The 21164-nt window shown below is 35.6% G+C and overlaps 1 protein-coding gene across 3 annotated transcripts in view; it reads left to right on the top strand.

The window, feature by feature from the left end:
• SLC25A21 (solute carrier family 25 member 21) overlaps positions 1 to 21164 on the top strand; it is a 232009-nt gene that overhangs the window by 41544 nt on the left and 169301 nt on the right. The window contains exon 2 of one of the 3 annotated variants that reach the window (XM_071426868.1): positions 13315 to 13407. The exons of 1 other annotated variant lie outside the window; for it this stretch is intronic. In XM_071426868.1, coding sequence (XP_071282969.1) covers positions 13347 to 13407 — 61 coding nt within the window. In that variant the 5' untranslated portion in view covers positions 13315 to 13346. Of the gene's footprint in view, positions 1 to 13099; positions 13408 to 21164 lie in introns of those variants that run through there. One more of the 3 variants, XM_071426867.1, reaches the window with a different exon arrangement.

The raw sequence follows: 21164 nt of genomic DNA on the forward strand, positions 1-21164 counted from the left end.
TCTTAGGAAGTTCAATAACTTGCAAACTTTAGAACATTAAGTTATAATAAAGTACTTGGTAAATTTTGCAGTAACATCCAGACAAAATAAGGCATTTCACAAACTTTAACTTAACAAGCTTTAATCTACCCAGACAAAGTAAGGCACTTAGAAAACATGAACTTAACCAACTTTGACTTATCCAGATACAACAAGGCACTTACTAAAGAATCATTGACTGAAATTTTTCAATTTGGTTCACAATTTATTTTGAGAAGAAGTTAGGAGAAGAAAGAGAGAAAGAGAAAGAAAATGGATAAGAGTAGAAAGATATTTCCACTTGTGTATTCAGCAGCAAGACTGAATTGGTGCAATTTTGATGTCCATTGGGTGATGGTCACAGTCTGCATCCATCATGGGTGGGGGAAGCCCACAAAACACAAAGTTCAATGTATTAATACATGTTTTGGATAGGTGCAAACAGCCCAGTAGCTCCCATGGGAGTGAGTTTTACCTTTTCTGAAGCAACACATAGTGGATCTGTTGTGGATCATGTGCAGTCCTCTGGTGGAAGGCCCCAGAAATGAGTCTGGGAGTGCTTCAGGGGTCTTTGGTGGTTGATGACGTCTTTTAAGACATGACAGCTGCCTTGAGTAGTGGAGCATGAAGGAAGGCATGAACACCTCCAGGCCTTCTTGAGAATGTCCCAGTACTTCTGTGGAGGGAGGTTGACACCTGAGCCACTTATGTAAGGGAGGATGTCGATATGATTAAAAATGCACTATCCTATTTCACAGGATCTGCTTCTTATTGGCCTTTTCCCTTACCTGGCTTAAGCCCCACCTTTCTGCTAAACAAAGGTTGATTTGTTGTTACTGTCCTCCTGTGCTCACCCCCTCTGCACCTGGGCTGTTACCCTGCACATTGTCAGCAAAGCACTTGTTGCTTTTGCAAATGGCAAATTGTATTAGGCATTAACCAGTAACATTTGAGTCTCTCACAGTCCCCAAGATAGGAAGCTCTTCAACACAATAACAATTTCAATGCTTCCATGTATATGTACAATTTTCTTTCCACCTGCATCTTGGTGGTTTTGCATATTCACTCCAGACTTCTATTTCCTCACAACAATTAAATTTATCACTAGTTTTGAAATTAGTTTTTTTTTTTTTCAAATTGATGAGTGTACAGCTGCATCATAAAATAGAGCCAGGAGCACCCTGTCAATTATGGTGTCTACTTTAAGTCCTGGCCCTGCTGGTAATAGCTGCTACCACCACTGCTGGTGGTGTGAAAAAAACCCTTGCCTTCGATATTTTTGTCTACTTGTTTATCTTCTTCATCTGCTTGTTTAGTAAACACTATATGGAGTCTAGCAAAACTGTTATGAACATCTTGCAATTAACATAATCAGTTTATAATGCTACTTAAGAAAACCTAGCTTTACTATGGTAGAAAACCTTAAATTCCAGCTTTCCTCCCTTAGAATTTGAAGTGACAAAAAGTTACCTCTACAAGCAGGTAAAGTCAGTCATTAAATGTGAGACACTTCTGGCAACTGGAGTTAACTCTTTCTAAACCCAAAGAACCCTCAGTTGAGGATGCTCTTCTGGTACTTCCCAAATGTTCATATTAGCTGGACTTCAACCAGTGTCTTCTGCTGAACTGAGCTAGAAGGAGAGGGGGAAGAGTTTTGTGAGTCCCACCTCTTTACCAGGGCTCATGCTAAATGTATGTGTGTACTGCATGGTGCTGACAGGCTCTTCATCCATGGAAGGGAAACTTCCAGTCCTGACTGCATTGGCATATAGATGCCATAGCATTTCATCACAACTAAAAGAGCACCATACGGGCTTATTTCTGTGTGGGCGTCAAATGGTGTTAGGGCTGTAACATTGTAGACTAATTAGGGTTTTTGAGGAAGAGACAGACTTCAGCACTTCTTGGACAGTTCTAATAAATTAAAAAATTAAATTTAATTTGTTCCATTTTCCAGCAAGCCATTTAAATGCGGGCCCATATTTCTGGCTATGATAATTTAATGACCAAGCATCGAGTCCCCTGATTTTATTCAGCTTTCTAGCTTGTTGTCTGGGGACATTCAGCATATTAAAGATACAGGCAATTCCATTGAAGTTGTTCTGGTTATCTTGTGAGACCAAAAAAAGGATACGTTTCTGGTTGTTTGCTGAGTAGATATGCAGTATTTTGTACTAAAGATATGAGATGACTTTTTGCATGAAGATATTTCTTTGCTGTAGTATTGGGGATCACAAAGGAGAATGTAACTGAGATAATGACAAATCATTCAGCAGAGTAGGATGGTGTTTTCCAATCAAAAGTGGTAGAAAGCTTTACCTAAAAAACCTGTGATGTAAGAGCTGCGAACCTGGGAGGAGTCATAGAATCGTATCTGAGCTATTTGACCAGACAAATGGGTCGTATTATGACTCACGCTTAGTCTGAGAGCTGACATTTGCCTAGCTTAGTTTGCCAGTTATTGAGGACCCTTTTTTTTGGGCATGGGGATTAAAGGGGGAAAGGGAGGATGAGGGGTAAGAGATGCATGTGTCTGTGTTCATTTGAGGATTTTCTTTGTGGTTTGTGGTTTTGAGGGTTTTATTTAGTAGAATTCCTGCCCATATCCTTTCTACACATGCTGTAGAATTTTTGTAAAATCTAGGATTTCTTGGACCATTTATTTGTACCACATCCCTGTGTTGCTATGCATTTTCTCTCTGACTACATTGGCTAGGGTAACAATGTTCATTCTTAGTTGCCAAAGCTTTTATATATGCCACATGTGCAATGGTGATACCAATATGACAAACTGCAGATTCATCTGATAAATTGTATTTACTTCCACCTTTGACCACCTCACCTGCTTTCTGCCACTAATCTATCTCCACTGGGATTTCTTCCACATTCCAAACATTGGAGCAGCTTCAAACATCTGCTAATTTAAAACTGAAAAAAAAAAAGAAGAAACAAAACAAAACAAAAAAAGAAATCAACCTGCCAAAGAAAAATTTCCTGCCTTTCTACTAGCCAATGAATTACTCTCTGCCTTTAAAAAATACAGTGGTCTATGTTAAAACCCCCTGGACAACAGTCAGGTGTACCCCTTGCAAAATTCAGCACTCTACAAACCTTGGTATTTTGGACACTTGTCTTCAGTAAGATATTCAACTTTAGACCTGAAAGTTTTATTTATAGAATTCTGTTGGAAGGCAGTGAATTTCAGGTCACATGTGCAAATTTAGCCCGTGTGACTGCTGATGTTAGTAGGAATAGTGTTGGGCTGCTGTGAACTTGAAAAGTCTTCAGTTGCATATGCCTTTGTTGGATGGTCTGGGCTATGGTTACTTTGTGTTGAAATTATATTGGTCTCCATTATTAATTTTGCCTAAAGGGTTTATCACTATTCAGCCTGTGAAAGACTAAAATTTAATTTTAGCAGGACACTGTATTGGCAGTGCTTGTATTTAAGTTCTGATGGCTCTATATTGTTAATTATAGACCTGTATTTAAACTTGACAGTAGACCTTTGTTTCAAAAGTACCCTCTGAAACAAAATGTTAGTTGGCTTTTGAACAACTTTCTCTCCTAAGTCACAGGCCATTTAGTCTCTGTTAATGGCAGATTGTGGTCTTCAGAGGAACATGAAATAAGTGGCTTCACAAAGCAGTTTGATATTTGAAGCTGCATTTAAAAACAGATTTTATGAACTGCTTGGTTAATGCTACTGAGGAGAACAGCTAAACATGAGACTTCTAATATGGAAAAATTAGAGCACCAGTAAATATGTGGAATGGTTTGGGATAGCTGCCCAACATCTGTGGTATGAAGAGCTGGCCAGGAAATAAGCTGCAACAGGCTGTGCTTTACAGCCTGCTGTATTCTTGGCTCCATTATCTTATTCAACAATAAAAATTAATGTGCAATATAACGTTTGATAGTCACCATTATTGTGAAAATATGATCACATGTGGAAGTATTTCATAACCATTTGTGAACATCTTTTTGCTTTTAAAAGTGCACTTATGCACTGGTTTACAGTATTTCTTGTTGTCTTATAGGGAGTGTATTTTTAAATAATTACCTTCTCAAAACTGTTGACCTCTCCTCTTCTGAGAGACCCTTTGAAGAGGTCATCATTTTTGTGATGCACCCAAAATGAGCAAAATACCTGTATGTCCTGTATAAAGCTGTTAAACAGGCCTCTTGCCAGCTGAGTATATTATTTTTTAAATTGTTGCAGATACTGGGACATAGAGAAGTAAACAAATATTAGCCACTTTAATTAATGATAGAAATGCTCAAAACATATTTGCCGAATAGTCACTAGAGGGAAAACACATTTTTTCCACAATAAAATATAGTTATTGTGAAAAAATTCCAGACCAATAAAATTAAAAGCTGATGTGTTCTAATTGATTTGTGAGAGTACAGTGAGAAACTGTAGAAATTACCATTGCTGCTAAATACATAAAATTCATAATGGAGACTGCCAACAAATACCAGCAAAGTTTTTGAAATAAATACCAGTCTTTGAAATGGGTATTTAAATTATGCTTTTAGAATTAGTTTCCATATATGAAAATATAAACACTGTTGTGACAAGAACAAAACTCATCAATAAGAATTTTGTAAATCAATTTTTTAAATTGTTTGTGATATAGTTGTGCAAACCTTCTGTGTTATTTAAAACTTGTTTCAATGTAAAAAATTTTGCTTAAGATGAATAGTCTTGCACAGGTGAATGTGACAAACACTATGATTAATAAATCATTTAATATCTCTTCCCTTAGAAAGAAGAGGAGGAGAATATGGAGGGAGGGATTGGGAAAAAAGGAGAAAAGAAAAATTAACCAATATGCAGAGGAAGCACAAAATGAGGATCTTTTTTGTTTTCCTTTCCTTTCACTTCTGCTGTTATAAGGTCACGTGGGATTTAAATATATTTTAAATCTATTTTTGCCAAGGATCAAGTTTTCCTAATGGTAACATGAGGGAGTAATTGGCATGTGTAAGGTATCTTATATTTCATTCTGTGATTATGAAAACATGTATTTATCTTCTCAGTATTTGTCAATGTGTTCTGTGTTTCTCTGAAACTGTTCTCTAATCCTTGCTCTGTTTCTTTCATTAAGTAAAAAAAACATCTGGAAAGGCAGCAAGAAAAAGGTGTTCTGAATAATTTTAAATTGTTAGGTATTTTATATGTATATATATATATATATATATATATATATATATATATATATAAAAAATATATAGACATATATACACATATATACTCTCATCCCAAAGTTAAACATAAAACCAGCATACTACATGATACAGAGATGGGGAACTTTATAGCAGTGCAAGAATGGAATTTTTAAGTGTTTTGTTTCTCTATTTAGTGTAGCTTTTAGAAGCAGAACAGAAACTTCTGAAGCAACTTTCTAGAGGTCAGTTGCTGAGATGTATTTTTTTTCTTTAGACTTGTATTTCTGCTGTTCCTGGAAATCAGGGGAAACACTTAGCTGTTTACTTTATCATGCTTTTAACCAGCAGAAGCAAGGAAATTTCACATTCTGCACTCTGCTGTCAGCTTTAAAAACACTATTATAGGGTGTCAAATTCACATCTGTGTTTCCATGGCAAATAAGGGTTACCAGTAGTGTAATATTAAAAGAAAAACAATGCCATCAAAACTATCTTGAAAAGAAGCAACTTTTAGCATTGATGTTGCTGCAAATATATTTCCTATTTGCTATTTCTTTAATCATTGTGTGTAGAAGTAATTTCAGTCAGTGGATAGAAGAATCCCTAAAATCTTCTGAGCTATTTTTCGCAGCTCATTTAATGGAAGTTGTCTATAGATTATTGACTAGTTCATCCATCTTTATTTAATGTAATGTATTTGAGAATGTTACTCAGTGCATCATCATCATCATCATCATCATAAGCATTGCATGTCTGGGACATGCACGTGTTTATCACAGCACGATCTGTCTAATTTGGATCATTTGCCTGTCAGCAGTCTTCCCCACAGGGTTTGCCCTGCACTCTCTGTGAAAGGCTTGGCACAGCTGTAGCTTAACCTGTGTGATAAGTGTGTGCATACTCTTAGCAACCTTCCCAGAGAGATTAAAGAAACTACAGCTCTGTTCAGCTGTACCTTGATGCTAAACGGTACCAAAATGTGTAGATCCTGGGAAACTGTATTCTGTTGTGGATGTAGTTGTAGATGTCTGCCAACTCCTCAGCCCGGACATCTCCCCTTCCCTCCCCCCTGCCCCCCCAAAAGAAAAGGAGTGAAAATGCAATCATGAAGTAGGAAAAAAGGGAATGCAAATGGAAGGGGAAGAAAACCTGATTTCTTTGATTTTTTTATTCATTTTGACTGAAATTAGAGTTACGTTTACCAAAATTGCATTCAGTTGTCAGTTCATAAATTGCACTTCTTTTCAAATTCTGTCAATGTCTTGTGGAGCAGAAAGTTGAGAAATATTTTGCTGATAAATTTTGATTTAAACTATTGGGATACAGTCAGTTTTAGAATAGTATTCCCAAAACATGTATAACCCTTCATTTAAAATGTTTGTAATGTCTTGTAAAAATGATAAACTTTTTGCTGCTTGCTTACTAAGTTGTTGCTATCTTTCTCAAGATGTAAATGCTGGAGGATCTTACTTTTTTTTTCTGCTTTGATCTCAAAGTTTAAATGCCATAGTGCTAGGGTTAGAAATACTTTGCAAGAGTCTTTATACAAATCCCACGATTCATTACATGGAAACACAATATTCTGATTGTAGATTTTGGAAAAGCTTGGCTTTGCACATATGAATTCAGGGCCATAACTGCAGAGTCCTCCTTTATTAAGTCTGTTAATAAATATTTATGCATTTTAGCTTCATTCCACAGCACAATGATTACTTTGCCTTGAATTTCAATAGGGGCTTAGGTTAAAAAAATATAGGAATTATTTCTTTTATAGAACATCTTGTGGCCTTGGAAGAAGAGAATGGGGATATTTTGACAATAAAATGTGTGGCATTTCCTGTTGGTTGAAATTTTGTGTTACTTACTAAGGTAATATTTAATGTTATCATTGGCAAGGCAAACTTCTATAGGAAAATATCAGTGCAAATTTTACTAGTGAGATGGGAGTACAGGCCATAAAAATTCTCAGTTTCCCTTTTAAAAACTTAATCCATTTGTCCAACAGGAATGAATACAGAAGGACTAGAGGTTTTGAACTTCCCTCACATCTGGGTATAGCAGTGTATTTTGACTCCAAGCACAATAAAACAATCGTACTTGCTGGTGGTATATGACATAATGACCCAAATATGTTTTTAAAAAATCATTTATTGCTGTACATAAACAGCTAAGTTAGCACAAGGGATGATAAAATAACATTGGTAATTCTTCCTTTAGCTGGGAACCATTGGTGGCCCATTAGGATTCCAGATGTAGCCATGTGTGCTTTTCCATTTGTTTTCCAATGTCTAGTGCTTGGGCCCTTGGTACCTTGGCTGTGGTTGTCAAGCATGTTGGCTTTTCAGCTTGAGGTCTTCCTGGAGAAACACACTGGCCTACCTAATAGCTATAAAGCAGCTTATTGTCTTGGGCCTAGTTTGTTGGGACTAGCTGGAGTGAGGGCAGCTTCCTGTCAAAGGTCAAACACCAGCTTGACCGAGTTTTCTATGGTAAACACTTGTAACTGGACCTCAAAATCTAGATGTTAAAATATAAAGAGCATGATGTTTTAAAAAATTATTTAGAAGACAGAAATCTGTTTCAATTAATATCTAGTAAAGCTATCTTAGATTACGTTCAGGTATTTTAGTATTAATATGTGGAAAATATTTTCTACTTTCTTTTGCAGTCGATTACTTAAAGACTTTAAATGGAATAATGAAAGAGGAAAAAATCACTAGAGGAAGTAGCAATTATAAGCTGTCTTTGCTTAAAAGGTAAAATAAAACATTCACTTTTTTTTTTTAATAAGTTGGGATTCACAGCTGTCTTCAGCTATAGATAGTCTTGTGATGATGATTTAACAAAAAAAAAAAAGACCACATCAAACTTAAAATAGGAAAAGGCAAGAGTAGATCTGCTCTTAAATTACAGTTAGTGGGTTGGTAGTTGTTTATATAGATCCAGACTTTCAAGATTGTTGACCTGCTTAGTCCAGCTGAGTTTTCTGGGACTATTTATATGAGTAGCTCTCATCTAGAAACAATTGTTTGTCACTCTGCCCTTACCTGATTTCAGTGAGACTATTTGAATGAGCATTATTCAGTGTCATTACAACCCGCAGAAATGTGAATGACTGCTGAAATAGAAGTTTAGTGGTCATGTAAAAACTTATATTGTGAAAAATGTTGATTTAAAAAAAAATAAAAATTCTGAGTCCTTTATTATATATGTGTGCTTTTGAATAGAACTGGGTCTAAAACAGGACAGCATAAACATTCCTGTACTGTTTGTGAATATATGTGTGTCATATCCTTGTTTTCATTGGTGTATGTATTTTATATAGTCATCTGCCAGTATAAAACAAATTGATCTGATTTTTTTTTTTGAGGTTGAAGAACATCATAGAACTCTAAGGTACTTTGTATCAGCTGTACTAACTGTGCTTACCTGGCATTAAGAATATTTTGATTTTCTCAGCTTTAAATCCAAGGATTTTAAATGCCCATGGGGGGATTTCTGAAATGTGAACAGTTTTATATGTAATCTAGGCTTAAATTTTCCATTGCAATAAAATCAAACCACCTACATCCATAATAAATGTAGGTGTCTAGCCCCACTAGTAAGTAGAGTAACACAAAACCAGGATTCATTATTCAAGATGCAAAGCACAAAATCATTACCAGAGATCAGCTGGATCCACGCGGCTGAGGAAATGCTGGTGGCAACCTATTTATTTCCTGCTTATGTTATTTTTAAAGCCAAACAGTGGAAATATTGTGCTTCTGGTGAGAAACTGGTATGAGTAGTCCAGATTAGGTAATGAGGACTAGTTGTGTGCCTAATGTCTTTTGGAAATCAGTTTGAGAGTGTTCAGACCCAAATTAGCCACAGCCTATTCTCTAAATATGAGGCTTTGGGCTAGATGGGATGAGAACTCACCTGTCCCCTGCTAAAGCTCCTTATGGAGCAAAGACTGCAGAATTTCTGAGGTCACAGAAACAAGGTAGTTGCTGGTGAGTTTTTGGGACCATCACGTGCAACAGGAAATGTAGTTTTTTGGTGTTTTTTCCCTCTCTTGCTACCAAAGTTATTCTCAGAACAGAAAATAACCTTGCTTACTTTTCAAAAAATATGTGAGTTAGTACTTAAAAATGAAAATTGAACTGAAAATGCATGGGCTGGAGGGAACATGGGTGAAAGGAAAAGAGGGTGTAGAGAAAGAGCAGTGAAGTGGAAAGCCCAAGAGGATGAGACTAACCTCATCTTGTAGCACAGCCATGCTACATCAAGAGCAGTAACCAAGTGTTAAGTTGGTTACTGCTCAGTTCTGAGCAGAACTGGCTGAAGTGCCTGCTTTTATAGATCACCAGAACCTCTGTTTTCTTCCCTGAACTCTCTATATTTTAATTAATTATCATGTTGTTTAATTCTGTACCCATATACCATGTTTATATTTCAAGTACTATGTCAAAAGAGGGTTAGCTTTCAAATGGCATGACTACCAGAAGTTCATGACATCAATTAGGTGCATAGAGAATTCAAAGTACAGTGATAAGTACCTACTCTGATATATAATGGTAGCAAGGTTTGTGAGCATGTGTGGCTCTTTATTTGTACCATTAGATTCCTGTAGTCAAGTGTATAGTGCGCTTTTGTAAAGTGCATGTTTTTACTTTTATTTTATGCTTGGAAAATACTAAGAATAAAATTGTAATCAATATGGATATCTGCCTAAAGAAATTCTTCTGTCGTATGCAATACTGTGAGCTGTGGTGCAGTCTTGCTCATTCCACAGCTAAAACACTGTAATAGTTCCTTTGGTCACTTCTACTCCAGCATTATGTTGCTAAACACTTTTAAAAGAGAACAATTTCTTTGCCATGTAAAAGACTGGAAATTGGTTAAATCCCAAGCCTTTGGCTTTGTAAATTAAAAGTCATGTAGCTATCAGTAGAATGTTATTTGAGAAGCCATTGAAACTGCTGGGTCAGCAGATGTCTTTGAGGGTAATTCGAAGCAAGTCCTTGTCAGGGCAGGCTAATGACATCTGCCTGGTTAATGGCTTCTGCTCTCTCTATTACATACATTGTAATATCCAGTGGCCAGTCCACAGATACAACTGTCACATTTTGAAGTGCTTCTCATAGGATACAAAGACATTAAATCATTTTGGAAATCCAAGGTTAAGGAAAGCATTTGTTTTCTTTTTTTGGCATTTGCACTCCTTTGCCATCGAAGATAAACACAACAAGCTGGCAGTACTTTGCCGATTCACATCACTCTTGACCTGTTCTGGCCTTAGTTGGAGCCAGCTGCTGTACAGCTGGGCAGTGACTTGCAGTGTGTGTAAGGACACTTGCATACTGTCACTGCTGATAGCATACTGAGATACTGACTGCAATGTTAAATTTTTTTGTAAATTAGCCCAAGATTATACCTCTTTTTGAATTGTTTTCTGTAGATGTCAGAGATTGAGAACAGGTCTTTCTAACTGACTGGTGAGGAATTTTAAAGAGCTCACCTCTTCTCTGGATCCTATTACAAAAATAAGGTTTGGAAACATTGTAGTGCTGGACACTGTTCCAGATATGTTGTGAAGAGGGGGGAGCTCCATAGTGTGAATAATAAAATGGCAGAGAAATCAAATATTTAATTCTGTTAATTGTTATAGATTGTCCTCTATTTTTATCATTTCTGTCTTTAGTATAGCAGAAGAAAGAAGTTTGCAATGCATACAAAATATTAACCAATAGAACTCATATATTGCTGAATCTTGTAGTCAGTGTAAGAATTTGTCATTTGAAATTTCAGAGTACATATTGTAAGACTAATTGCATTCTGACTGCAGAGGAATTTTGGTGATAGATGAGCTCATCTTTAATTTTGTGTGTTAGTATGTGAAAGCATAATTTAATTAAGAGGAAAACATCATTGATATTGAAATGAAAAACATCATGCAAACAGAACAAAACAAAATGTCAACTGAATGTTTTTGGGGATTAAAATAATGGTTCCTGTATCTCTGACTTGTTTTCTCTGTTAGGCATTTGAGTAAAGACAGAGGAAACAGAAGCATTCTGTGGAACTAAGTAGTGACTCCTACATGAAATAGGAAAATAGGAATTACTTTTCTCAAGGAAAAATATGTAATGCATCTTTTAAAGAACTAACATTTTACTTTATTAGGTGTTTTGAGGAAAAACAATAGCTTAAGCATTTTTAAATGTTTTGGGCTTTGGTGAGGATGTTCTTGTTACATAAATCATGTAAGACACAGTTAAAAGATAAAGGATCTAGCAATTATCTGTAAATGAGGAATCTGCATGGGATTCTCTACCCTGTGATAGCCATTGCAGAGAAATGGTCAGTTTTGTTGTGTTTCAGAAGCAGTACTTAGTTTGATATTACACCAGCCCCTATGATTATGTTATGGAACTGTCTCAGTGAATATTTAAGAATCTGTATTCCCTTGGAAGATACTGAATTAACATAGTGGAATTTTTTATTGTGTATTACTTATAATGTAGAATGATCATCCTGAAGACTTCTCTATATTCCTGTGTGGAGATCAGATCCAAAACTGGTTAGATTGCTTCTCAGGAAGTGAAACACCCTGGATTCATGCCCTCCATACCAGAACACAGCACACTGTGCTTTTAGGTCAGTCTGAAATTTTAAACAATAAAAGCATGCTTTATCTTTTATAGACTATTTCTGATGCTGTGCATTTTTTTCTTTCTGCACAGTGATGTTGTTCAGCACTACTGTTGCAAGGCAACCTCAAACTGAAGGTAGCCTGTACCTGCTTCTGTCAGGCAGAAGATATTGAACCAATTCTGGATTGAGGAAAGGTTTAAATCCTAAGATGTGAACCAGATTTCTAAAGTTTCTCATTAAAAAAATAAACAACAAAAAAACCCCAACAACAACAAAAAACCAACCAAACAAAAAACCAACCAACCAAAAAAAAACAAAAACAAAAAAAGGAGAACCAGGTTCTCCAATTAAAAAAATTCTCAGTTTTTCCATTAAAAAAAAAAAAGACTGAGTGGCTGAGCACTGCAAATACCTGCTTTTTTACTGGCATCTAATAGGCAGCCACAGATAAGTTTTCACAAGATCTGTGTCTTGTGGATCACAAAATACTTGTCTGTGTGCATGAAGTATATTGTAGATTTGCAAATTGGATTGAACCCTTTATGTGGCTTGTGTGTTGCTCTACTTAAGTTTTGCAACCTGGAAAGGCTGAAACATGAATTAATTTAACTGTTAAAGGCAGATGCTGATGGGCACAGAAGAAGCTTTTGGAACATTAAGCTTAAAGATTTGCCTTCGGGGTTAGCCGTCTCCTTAACAGAGCACCTTGGAAGTGTGTGCATTAAGTTGTCCCATGTCTTATTTTAGAAGCTTGTAATCCTCTGCTAATTGTTTTATATTTTTCATGGAAATCCATATGTTTAAATCAACATTATTGAATTTAAATGCCATTGAAAGACTTAATGTCACTTATATTCAGACTAAGGCAAACTCAGTCTGCTTAATGACAAGGTGACCTATTTTGTTCCTTGTCCATCTGCATCCTCATCCTTATAAAAATATTTGTGATACATTTCTGTGTAGTGAAGTGCCAGAGGGAAACTGTGTATTAACACGTAATTGATAATTGTCTTTAGTTATGACAGCACTTGGTGTCATTCAAGGATACAGGGTGTGTTTAAGCATAAGATGATACATTAAATGGTAAGTAAAGTTTACATTAAATGCTGGTGCTGAAGAATGACTTGTAGGTGCCCAAAGATTTCTCTGAGCCTGCCCTTTATTTTCTGCTAAAGCCAAACTGCTGAGGTTGGATGTGTTTGGACTGCGTTCAGACTGAGAAGCAGCTAGAAAAATTCTTCTGAGCAATGCCTAAAAGTGTGTGGGGAAAACCTCTGAAGGTCAATAGACCTGATTTTTAGGTGGTTTGCTTCCCATCCTTCTCTAAGGGGCAAGGTTGGGGCTCTCTGTATTTCAGCTGTTGTATTGGGGGTTTTTTTTTTAGCATGTGAAATTATCTCTGATGTTACTGTAACTATAAAGGATCTTGAGATCAGCAAATAAATTGGAATTATTGTGTCCTTCCATTTCTTTCTCTTTCAGTTCTTCTCTTATGGGACCCTTAATTCAAAACAATGGGGACTTGCTTCCAGTTGGTTTCTTCAGCAATGCTGCTGGGGGGGTCTTTGACTGAGTGTAAGTCTTGATCCTTCCCATAGCCAAAGTGCCTTTATTGGCTTCTATTGTATGATTATTTAAACAATGTCAGTATGGAAATTGCTCCTTGGCAAAGAATATGCAGAAGGGATTTCAGATTCAAGTCTGCCTGTTTTGTGTTATGTGTGCAGAAAGACTTGCATAGAGCCCACTCTTTTTTTAAATGAATGAACACTCACTTTACTACTATTCCTTCTTGAGTTTGTCCAACCTTTTTGACAAAAAAAAAAATAGCACAGTGGTATTTTCAAAAGGTTTTTTCTGTGGCATATACTCAGCAATTTTCACAATTTTAGAGTATATATATATATATATATATACACATGCTTTGTTTTGGCAAAGGTTTAATTTTTATGTATCTCAACTGAGAAAATAGGAAACAAAAGAAAAGTATGGTGTCCTGGGTAAAGTAAGGTTGTTTTTGAAGTGCCTGTTTGCAATTAATCTGTGATAATTCACTCTCTAAATGCAATTATTTCTCTAATAATACACTGAACTGAGTTCAGTGTTTACTTGGAGCTGACCTTAAATTGTCTGAATCATCTTCTATTAAGACTCCTAGTTGTCTTGAAAGAAACATTCAGAAAGAATGAGCACTTGGATTTATAATAATTTTCAAAGACTGTGTTATTGTTCATTAAAATATTTTTGTCTTAGAGTTGAAGATTCCGTCTAGCAAGGTACAGTAATTGCTACTGACCGAGAAATCGCAGTCTGTGTGTGAGGGAGAGCCAATTTTGTTTTTGAATTTCCAGAGGAGAGATTCTGTGAAGCTGTCTACAGAACACACAGGGTTTTCCTTCATTTTTTAGATATTTTAATTGGCTGGAGATTCACTTTTATACTTCCATGGACCCGTACATTGTTTGATGTCCAACAGGCAGATCAATAATACCATAGTAATTACATTATTAACATAGATAATTGATTCATGTTTTTTAGGTAATATAGGCATCTAATAACCTAGATAAAAGCAACTAATAAAACCATAGTGTAGTTTGGATTTAAGAGGGGATCAAGCACTAATTGAGTCAACTCAGTTTTCATTCATCAAATGTCTACCATGCTTTCTTAAACAATTTTTTAACTTTTGAAAAATTAAATTTAGTGGCTTTTTATCTTGTGCTGCTATTGGTATGAGGAGACCTTAAAAGAATGCTTCTTCTTTCTGTCTGCTGATATAGACCATAGAAGTCCAGGGAGTGGGCTATTAAGCCAAGTTACTTTATCACTGACTCCAAGTTTATAAAATTGTTTTTCAATGGATTTACATGAAAACATAGTTGGAGTGACTAAAGATGACGTGTCATTTGTTTGGCATTAGATATTGTAGTTTATTTTAATAAAATTTTGTGTAATTGTGCGTGAGAAGAATGAATAAATGGGCATTTAGAAGGTTGATAGGTAAGTTTTTAGAAGGTTACATTTCCGGCTTATTTTTATACAGTGGAATTTTTGATGCTACAGTAAATTAAGAAGTTGGATGCTTTTCCTATGATATCCTATTTCACTAATACAGAATAACCTTGAGCCACAGTAGGGCAATAATTACCAAACTTAAATCAGAGACACACTCAGCCAAACAGCTGCTTTCAGTTTGTTAGGAGATCCATTTGATTTACTCTCTTGGTCAACGTTCATTAGTTTATAAGACAAAATTTCACTGGAGATTTTAACCCTGAATTCCCAATCTTGTTTGTTGCCTGCTGTAAAATTGCATGGTTTAAATGTCATGGCCACTCAATATGTGGGGGAGCTACTGTTGTGTTTTACATAGATCCCAGTTTTCTTGACAAGCAGTTTCAAATACTAAAGGGTGCAGGTAGAATTCAGCCCCAGACATATTTCCAGATGACCTTTCTGTTCTGTGGGAAAAGAGGGAAAAGTATTGTGTAAGATCAATGTCCTGCACTTTGGTGGTTTGTCAGCTAACATGGTGGATCACATAATTGTGAATATTTAGCAAACAAATTGTTTGTTGCACCAATTGTCACTGGTTTTGTATATTTTACAAGGTCATCACATCTCTGCTATCTCACCCTGAAGTTTATATATTTCTGGGGTTTTATTGTGAAGTTTGAAACCTAAAGCTGGCCCCTATTTAGCAGTGAACTCAACTGGTCTTAACCATGCCTGTATTTCAACAACTGTCATTGTTTTTTTACAGGGCTACTATAACAGCAACATCAGTGATAATATGGTGATTGTCACAAGCTATCTTAATGGCATTAGAGGTTACTTAAAGGAGAATGCAGACTTAAAATGTTGGGGTTTTTTTCTGTATTGCAGAAGTTTTCTTATGGTTATTCTAGTATTGCTGGCTCTCTGTGGTTTTTTTTTTCTGTTACATGTGATCAACATATCTATAAATTTTGAAAAATGACTGAATTTGTACATGAAAGTGGAAGGGCTGGTAAAATAAAGAAATTTCTGATATATTTATTTGCAGCATCAGTTCTGTTATTAGAGTATGTTTTCATTCATGGTAGTCCAAAAAACAGGCATGGAAAAAAAGAAATTGTTAAATGTATCTCATATCTTTAGAATTAGTTTAAAACTTGTCTTTGTATTAAATTGTTGATTTTTTTTTTTTAACTTCACTAATAGCATTTCTTGCCCTTTCTGTTTATGATTTTCCATTTAGAAAAGATAGTCCTGTACCTCATTACTCAAGTTCCTCATTGAGCACACTCAGCAATTTTGTGTTTGTCCCTTACTGTCTCGCAAGTCAACACTTCTAAAAAAAGGGGACCACAACAGCTGCTTTTTTTGTGGTGCATGCTTATCAGTTGTGGAACAAAAAAAATAATACTATAGTGTTTTGCATGGCCTTTTTTGTCATCAGTTCACTTTGCAATAAATAATTACATATTATCCTGCTCTTAGCAAGCAGAATTTTAATCTCACCACCTACACATCACATGAAAATATTCGTTTGTGTGCTCAAGGTTATCAAGGTAGCTGCATCTTAACTTCAGTCAATATAAGTTAGTTGTACAGGAAACATGAATGTGTTCTGATTGTACAACAGCCAGTTCATTTCATCTTCAGTGTCAGCGAGTGTCTCTGGGGTTTCACTTGATAGAAAAAGCACAGCCCTGTTATCCCAACAAGAGGAGAAACAGTTTGGAGCAGAACTAAAAAGCCCAGAATGGGTAAAGGCAGGCAGGTGGCTATCTCAGTGAAGAGAGATCTACAGTGTAACTGCTTTGGAGCCAGGCTTTCACCAAGCACGTCCTCACTTCCATTACACTGACTGGCAGTCTGGCTCTGGATGATCCTGATTTGGTTCTCATAACCATTGCATTTGTTGTGCCCTGCCTCTCCTGTGCAGCTATTGAAAAGCTGAAAGCAAAAGGCTGAAAGGCTTGCTCTAAAACTATAAATGGATTTGCTGGGCTATCTTTTTTTGCTTTTGAGGAAGGTAATTATCTCTAGAGCCTAGAAATTATTCTTTCTGAAGGATTAAGTTTCTAGAAAAGCATCTCTATAGAGTGCTCATTCTTTAGAAAGGCTTTTGTGCAGTCTTCATCCTGTGTTACCCTGTTGTATGTTGTTGATGCTGTTGCTCATAAATTACAAAATAATACTTAAAAGAGAAATGAAGTGTGTAGTTAAAACTTTATGGCACCCAATATTACCATTGTGATAAATCCATGTATATATCAAATGATAGAAACAACATATATTGACTGAAGTTGGTCATTGTATTTATGGATATCCTGACAATGCTGTCCAAGACATCTTCCTGTAAATTTATTGTGAAGACCAGTTCATTCAAACATAACTAAAGTAAAAATTATATATTGATGTTCCAGCAAAAGAGGAATAAAGATAAGCTACTGTAAATGGCTATTTCCTATCTTTATTTATGCATTCAACCCTGATAAAATTGGCCTTTTTGCTAGAGTGAAAGGAAATAGGCTATTGATCCATTGGCTCTGAAAACCCATCTTCCTTGTGAATGTAAAATAGCTTTCAATAGAATAAGTCTTGAGCTGGTTAGTGAAAAGAGCAGCTGCTTTTCTCTGGAAGAAAAGAACTTTGAGAACTTTTTTCCGGAGAACACTCTGGAACTTGTTTTGCACACAAACAAAATGGTGTGATACAGGGACACCTTTCTTTTTACTACCTTTTTACATTTGTATATCAGGCAAGGTTGGGAGATTTTTTTAGTGTTTTTACTTTTTTTAATTACATGATGAACTGCAGAAAATAGCTCTGATTTTTATCTAAAGTCCCTAACTCTTAATTCCTTACATCTGTAAAAGGATCTTAGGTGAAAGGAGAATGTGATCTTCCTCTGGTGGTTATTCTTAGGCTCCCTTGAAGCCCTAGACTACTTCATATCCCTCAGCTAACTTCTGCATGCCAAGAGGAAGCGTAAAATTGGTGGGGTTTTAGATCTTGTGCTCTGAAATCCCTTTCTATTCTTTCTGCCTGCAGTTTATCACTCTGCAGTTGTCTCAGCCAGGATCTGAGGGTTCTTTCTTAGTTTCCCATATGGGGTCTTTCATTGTACAAACAACCTCCAAAACAAACAAACAAGTAAATCTTGTCCTGGTTTTACTTACTTGATACCTGTGTTTTAGAGTTTCTGTCTTTGCCTAGAGCCAGGAAGGAAAAAAGCCAGTACACTTTGGACCCCAAGGGGTAAAGAGGAAATTTTCATGAAAATGGACTGTACTTTTGGTAATTGTTTTTTCATCAAAAGTTGTAAAACCTTTTGTCAGATACTTAAAAGACTCACAGAAATCTCCTTTTCAGATAAATGGGAACACACTCTGCTGATGCTGATGCTAGAGAATAAAAAATTGTTCAGAGTTTCACTGACATTACCTACAGGAAGAAAGGGTTGCACATTATTTTTGTACTTTTTCAATCATAGAGTGATATTCTTGTATACTTTCAGCCCTGGCAGAAAAACCTATACATATTTAGCCCATACACTGGATAGTTTGAGTTTTTGAGATGTGAGGCAGGTGCAGACTTTGCCAGTTGTTCACCTTACTTAAGATGAGAGATCAAACAGATGCTGTCTGGAGCATACTAAATAAAAACAAAACTAAAAATTCAACGTGGAAAACTCAGATAGTGAGCTTCTTTGTGGGACCATCCACAGTGGTGAGTGACAATTCTTTTGACTCTTAGTCCTAGAGCAGAAAAAGAGAAGACAAACATTTGTGTTGTCACAGCTGAGCCCACTGATAGGAAGTTATTTCATTAGTGGAAATGTAATTTGTCTTTGTTTCTTAGTGACAACTCCATGCTAGACCTGCTTTATGATCCTCAGGATCTATGTAATGTTGTGTTCAAGTGATTTATTTGCTAACTTAAGCTTGGTTGAATTTGTCTCTGCAGCAATGATACTTATATTTTGTGAAAATTACCAGCTAAGGTAAGGCAATATTCAAAACTAAACTTAAGAAGCTTTTGAGGGAGAGTGGAAAGGAAGAATAGAAAACACCAGAGTATCCTTATTTAAACTTCTTAATGATAGCCATGTGAAGATGGTGATTCCTTGGTACATTGTTAAATAGTTAGAGAATATACAAGAAAATGACAAAATTAGTCCATGTGTTAATTTGCAGGTCCCCTGAAAAGGCACTGAACTAAGATGATGACTCCATTTCAGTGAAGGAACTCTGTTCTTCTGAATAGTAAATGCTGAGAAATACTCCCTGAGCTTCTACTTGACTGGTATGAATTGTCAGTCATTGATATTGTAGAAGTTTGGTTTATTGGCTGTTATTATTACAGGGAGAGAAAGAGAGAAAGACTTAGGATGCGTTTTTGTATTTTTCCATTCGTGCTGCTTATTCCACCTTTCCTGTCTGATATAAATTTATTTGTATAAATTTACTTGCCATCTTTGTTTCATAATACAAAGATGGCAAATGCAATAATAATCAAAGGTAGGTGCTGGTGCTCTCCTGCATGTCACTTACAGCAGAATACAAAAAAGTACACTTCACCAAAGAGATGTGAGCCAGTCAATCCCCCGTGCATTTCACAGGAACCATGAAGCCTCTTCTATGCGAAAAATCAGGAGTGGGGTGCGGAGAAGGCTACAACAGGAGAATAAATACAGATGTCTGATAAGGAGGAAAGAATTAAACTTCACATGAATGATGTTCTAATGATGATTGCTGATCCCTTTACTTCAGTGGGCCTCATGCCTTATGAACTAAATGATGGTATTCAGAGGAGTCTCTGGCTTAAGAGTTAATTATATCAAATCCAGAGTAATAGCACTTGGAATGAACAAAAGATACTCAAAAAGCAGTGCAAGAAATATTTAGATTCCACTGGCTAGAAACCACAATAAACTTCTTAGGGATCCCCATTAATTCCCATCTGGAAAAAGTCTGCAATGAAAATGCAAAACCATTGAATAAAATAAAGTAAGTTACCATTCTAATAATTTGAATAGCAGAAAAAAATGGGAAATTATTTTCTAAACAGTAAGAGTTTCATTAACCTATTGAAATACAATAATTGCCTAATTAAAATATATAGCCATATTTTGGAAAATTCTGATACTTACTGCAGAATTACAGGCAATTGGGAAAAAAAAGACCCAAACAAACCCAAAATGTTATTTACACATCAGTGGAACTTTATATGCTTGGGTACTTTTGGGTGCTTTAGAGGAGGTGTAAAATTCAATTGACCCTATTCAGAAGCAATCTCCAAAATCACTTACCTGTTTATGAAAGCTTTAAAAATCTCAGAATTATTTTAAAGTAAAATTAGTGATGTTGATGTGTGTTCACTTTAAATAGTTCTGTCTACTTGAGAATGCAAAATTCTCTGCTTTTTCCTCCAGTGTGGTAATAATGTGTATGAATATTGAATGTTGTAAGAATAAACCTGCTACTGAGAGCTGGAGCATAAGTAAGGGTGAAGCTTTCCTGATATATGAAAATTTGCACAATAACAGAATAAATAAAAAATAAAATAATAAAACAGAATAAAACATAATAAAACAGAAACAAAATAATAGCTTTTTATTGACTTAACATATATTTTAGGAGTTTTAACAGAAGAACAAAGTAAGTGTTATGGTTGGTGGGAGAATTCCAGGTAATGGAACATAAAGAAGGTAAACACTTCTAGTCAGCAGGTAGCTTTGTTTTTTAAATCTTGTCACAGAACTGTCTCTAAGAACGGGAAATTTCTGTGAATTAATTTTTTAAGTTTGTACTAACAAACTTGGAATGCTTATATTCATGGCTGTAACTTTATTATTGTCATGAGAACTTTTATGTAGGGAATGTTTCCTAGATAACTACCTGTCATAGAATCCAATGAAAATATGATAATATTTCAGAATTTTTACTTAACTGTGAATGTTGGGAAAACTTACTGGTTTGTTTATTTTCATGTCAAACACAGTGCAGCTATAATTGATTTTAAATAGAAGAAGATAATTTGGGAAGAGCATAATTTCTTCCTCAAATGCCCATATTTACTTATGTCATGATTTCAATAATACCTACTAGGCAAGGATTGTTATGAGTTGCTTTTAGTAAGTTGAAATTCTTTGCTTCTGGGACTCCTATTGGTGTAAGAAGCACTTTTATTTTTCTCTGTAGTACTCAACTAGAATTTACTTTTGTAGATAAGCAGCTTTCTTATATTTTCTTCACAAATAATCTACAAATGTAATAGATTATCAGCTTTAATTAAATAAAATGTCAATGGCATTTCCATTTGATAAGTCTTGTACAAAG

The sequence above is a fragment of the Agelaius tricolor genome, unplaced genomic scaffold (assembly GCF_023055355.1).
Source record: "Agelaius tricolor isolate 1412-34295 unplaced genomic scaffold, bAgeTri1.0.p SCAF_5, whole genome shotgun sequence".
Taxonomy (NCBI): Eukaryota; Metazoa; Chordata; class Aves; order Passeriformes; family Icteridae; genus Agelaius; species Agelaius tricolor.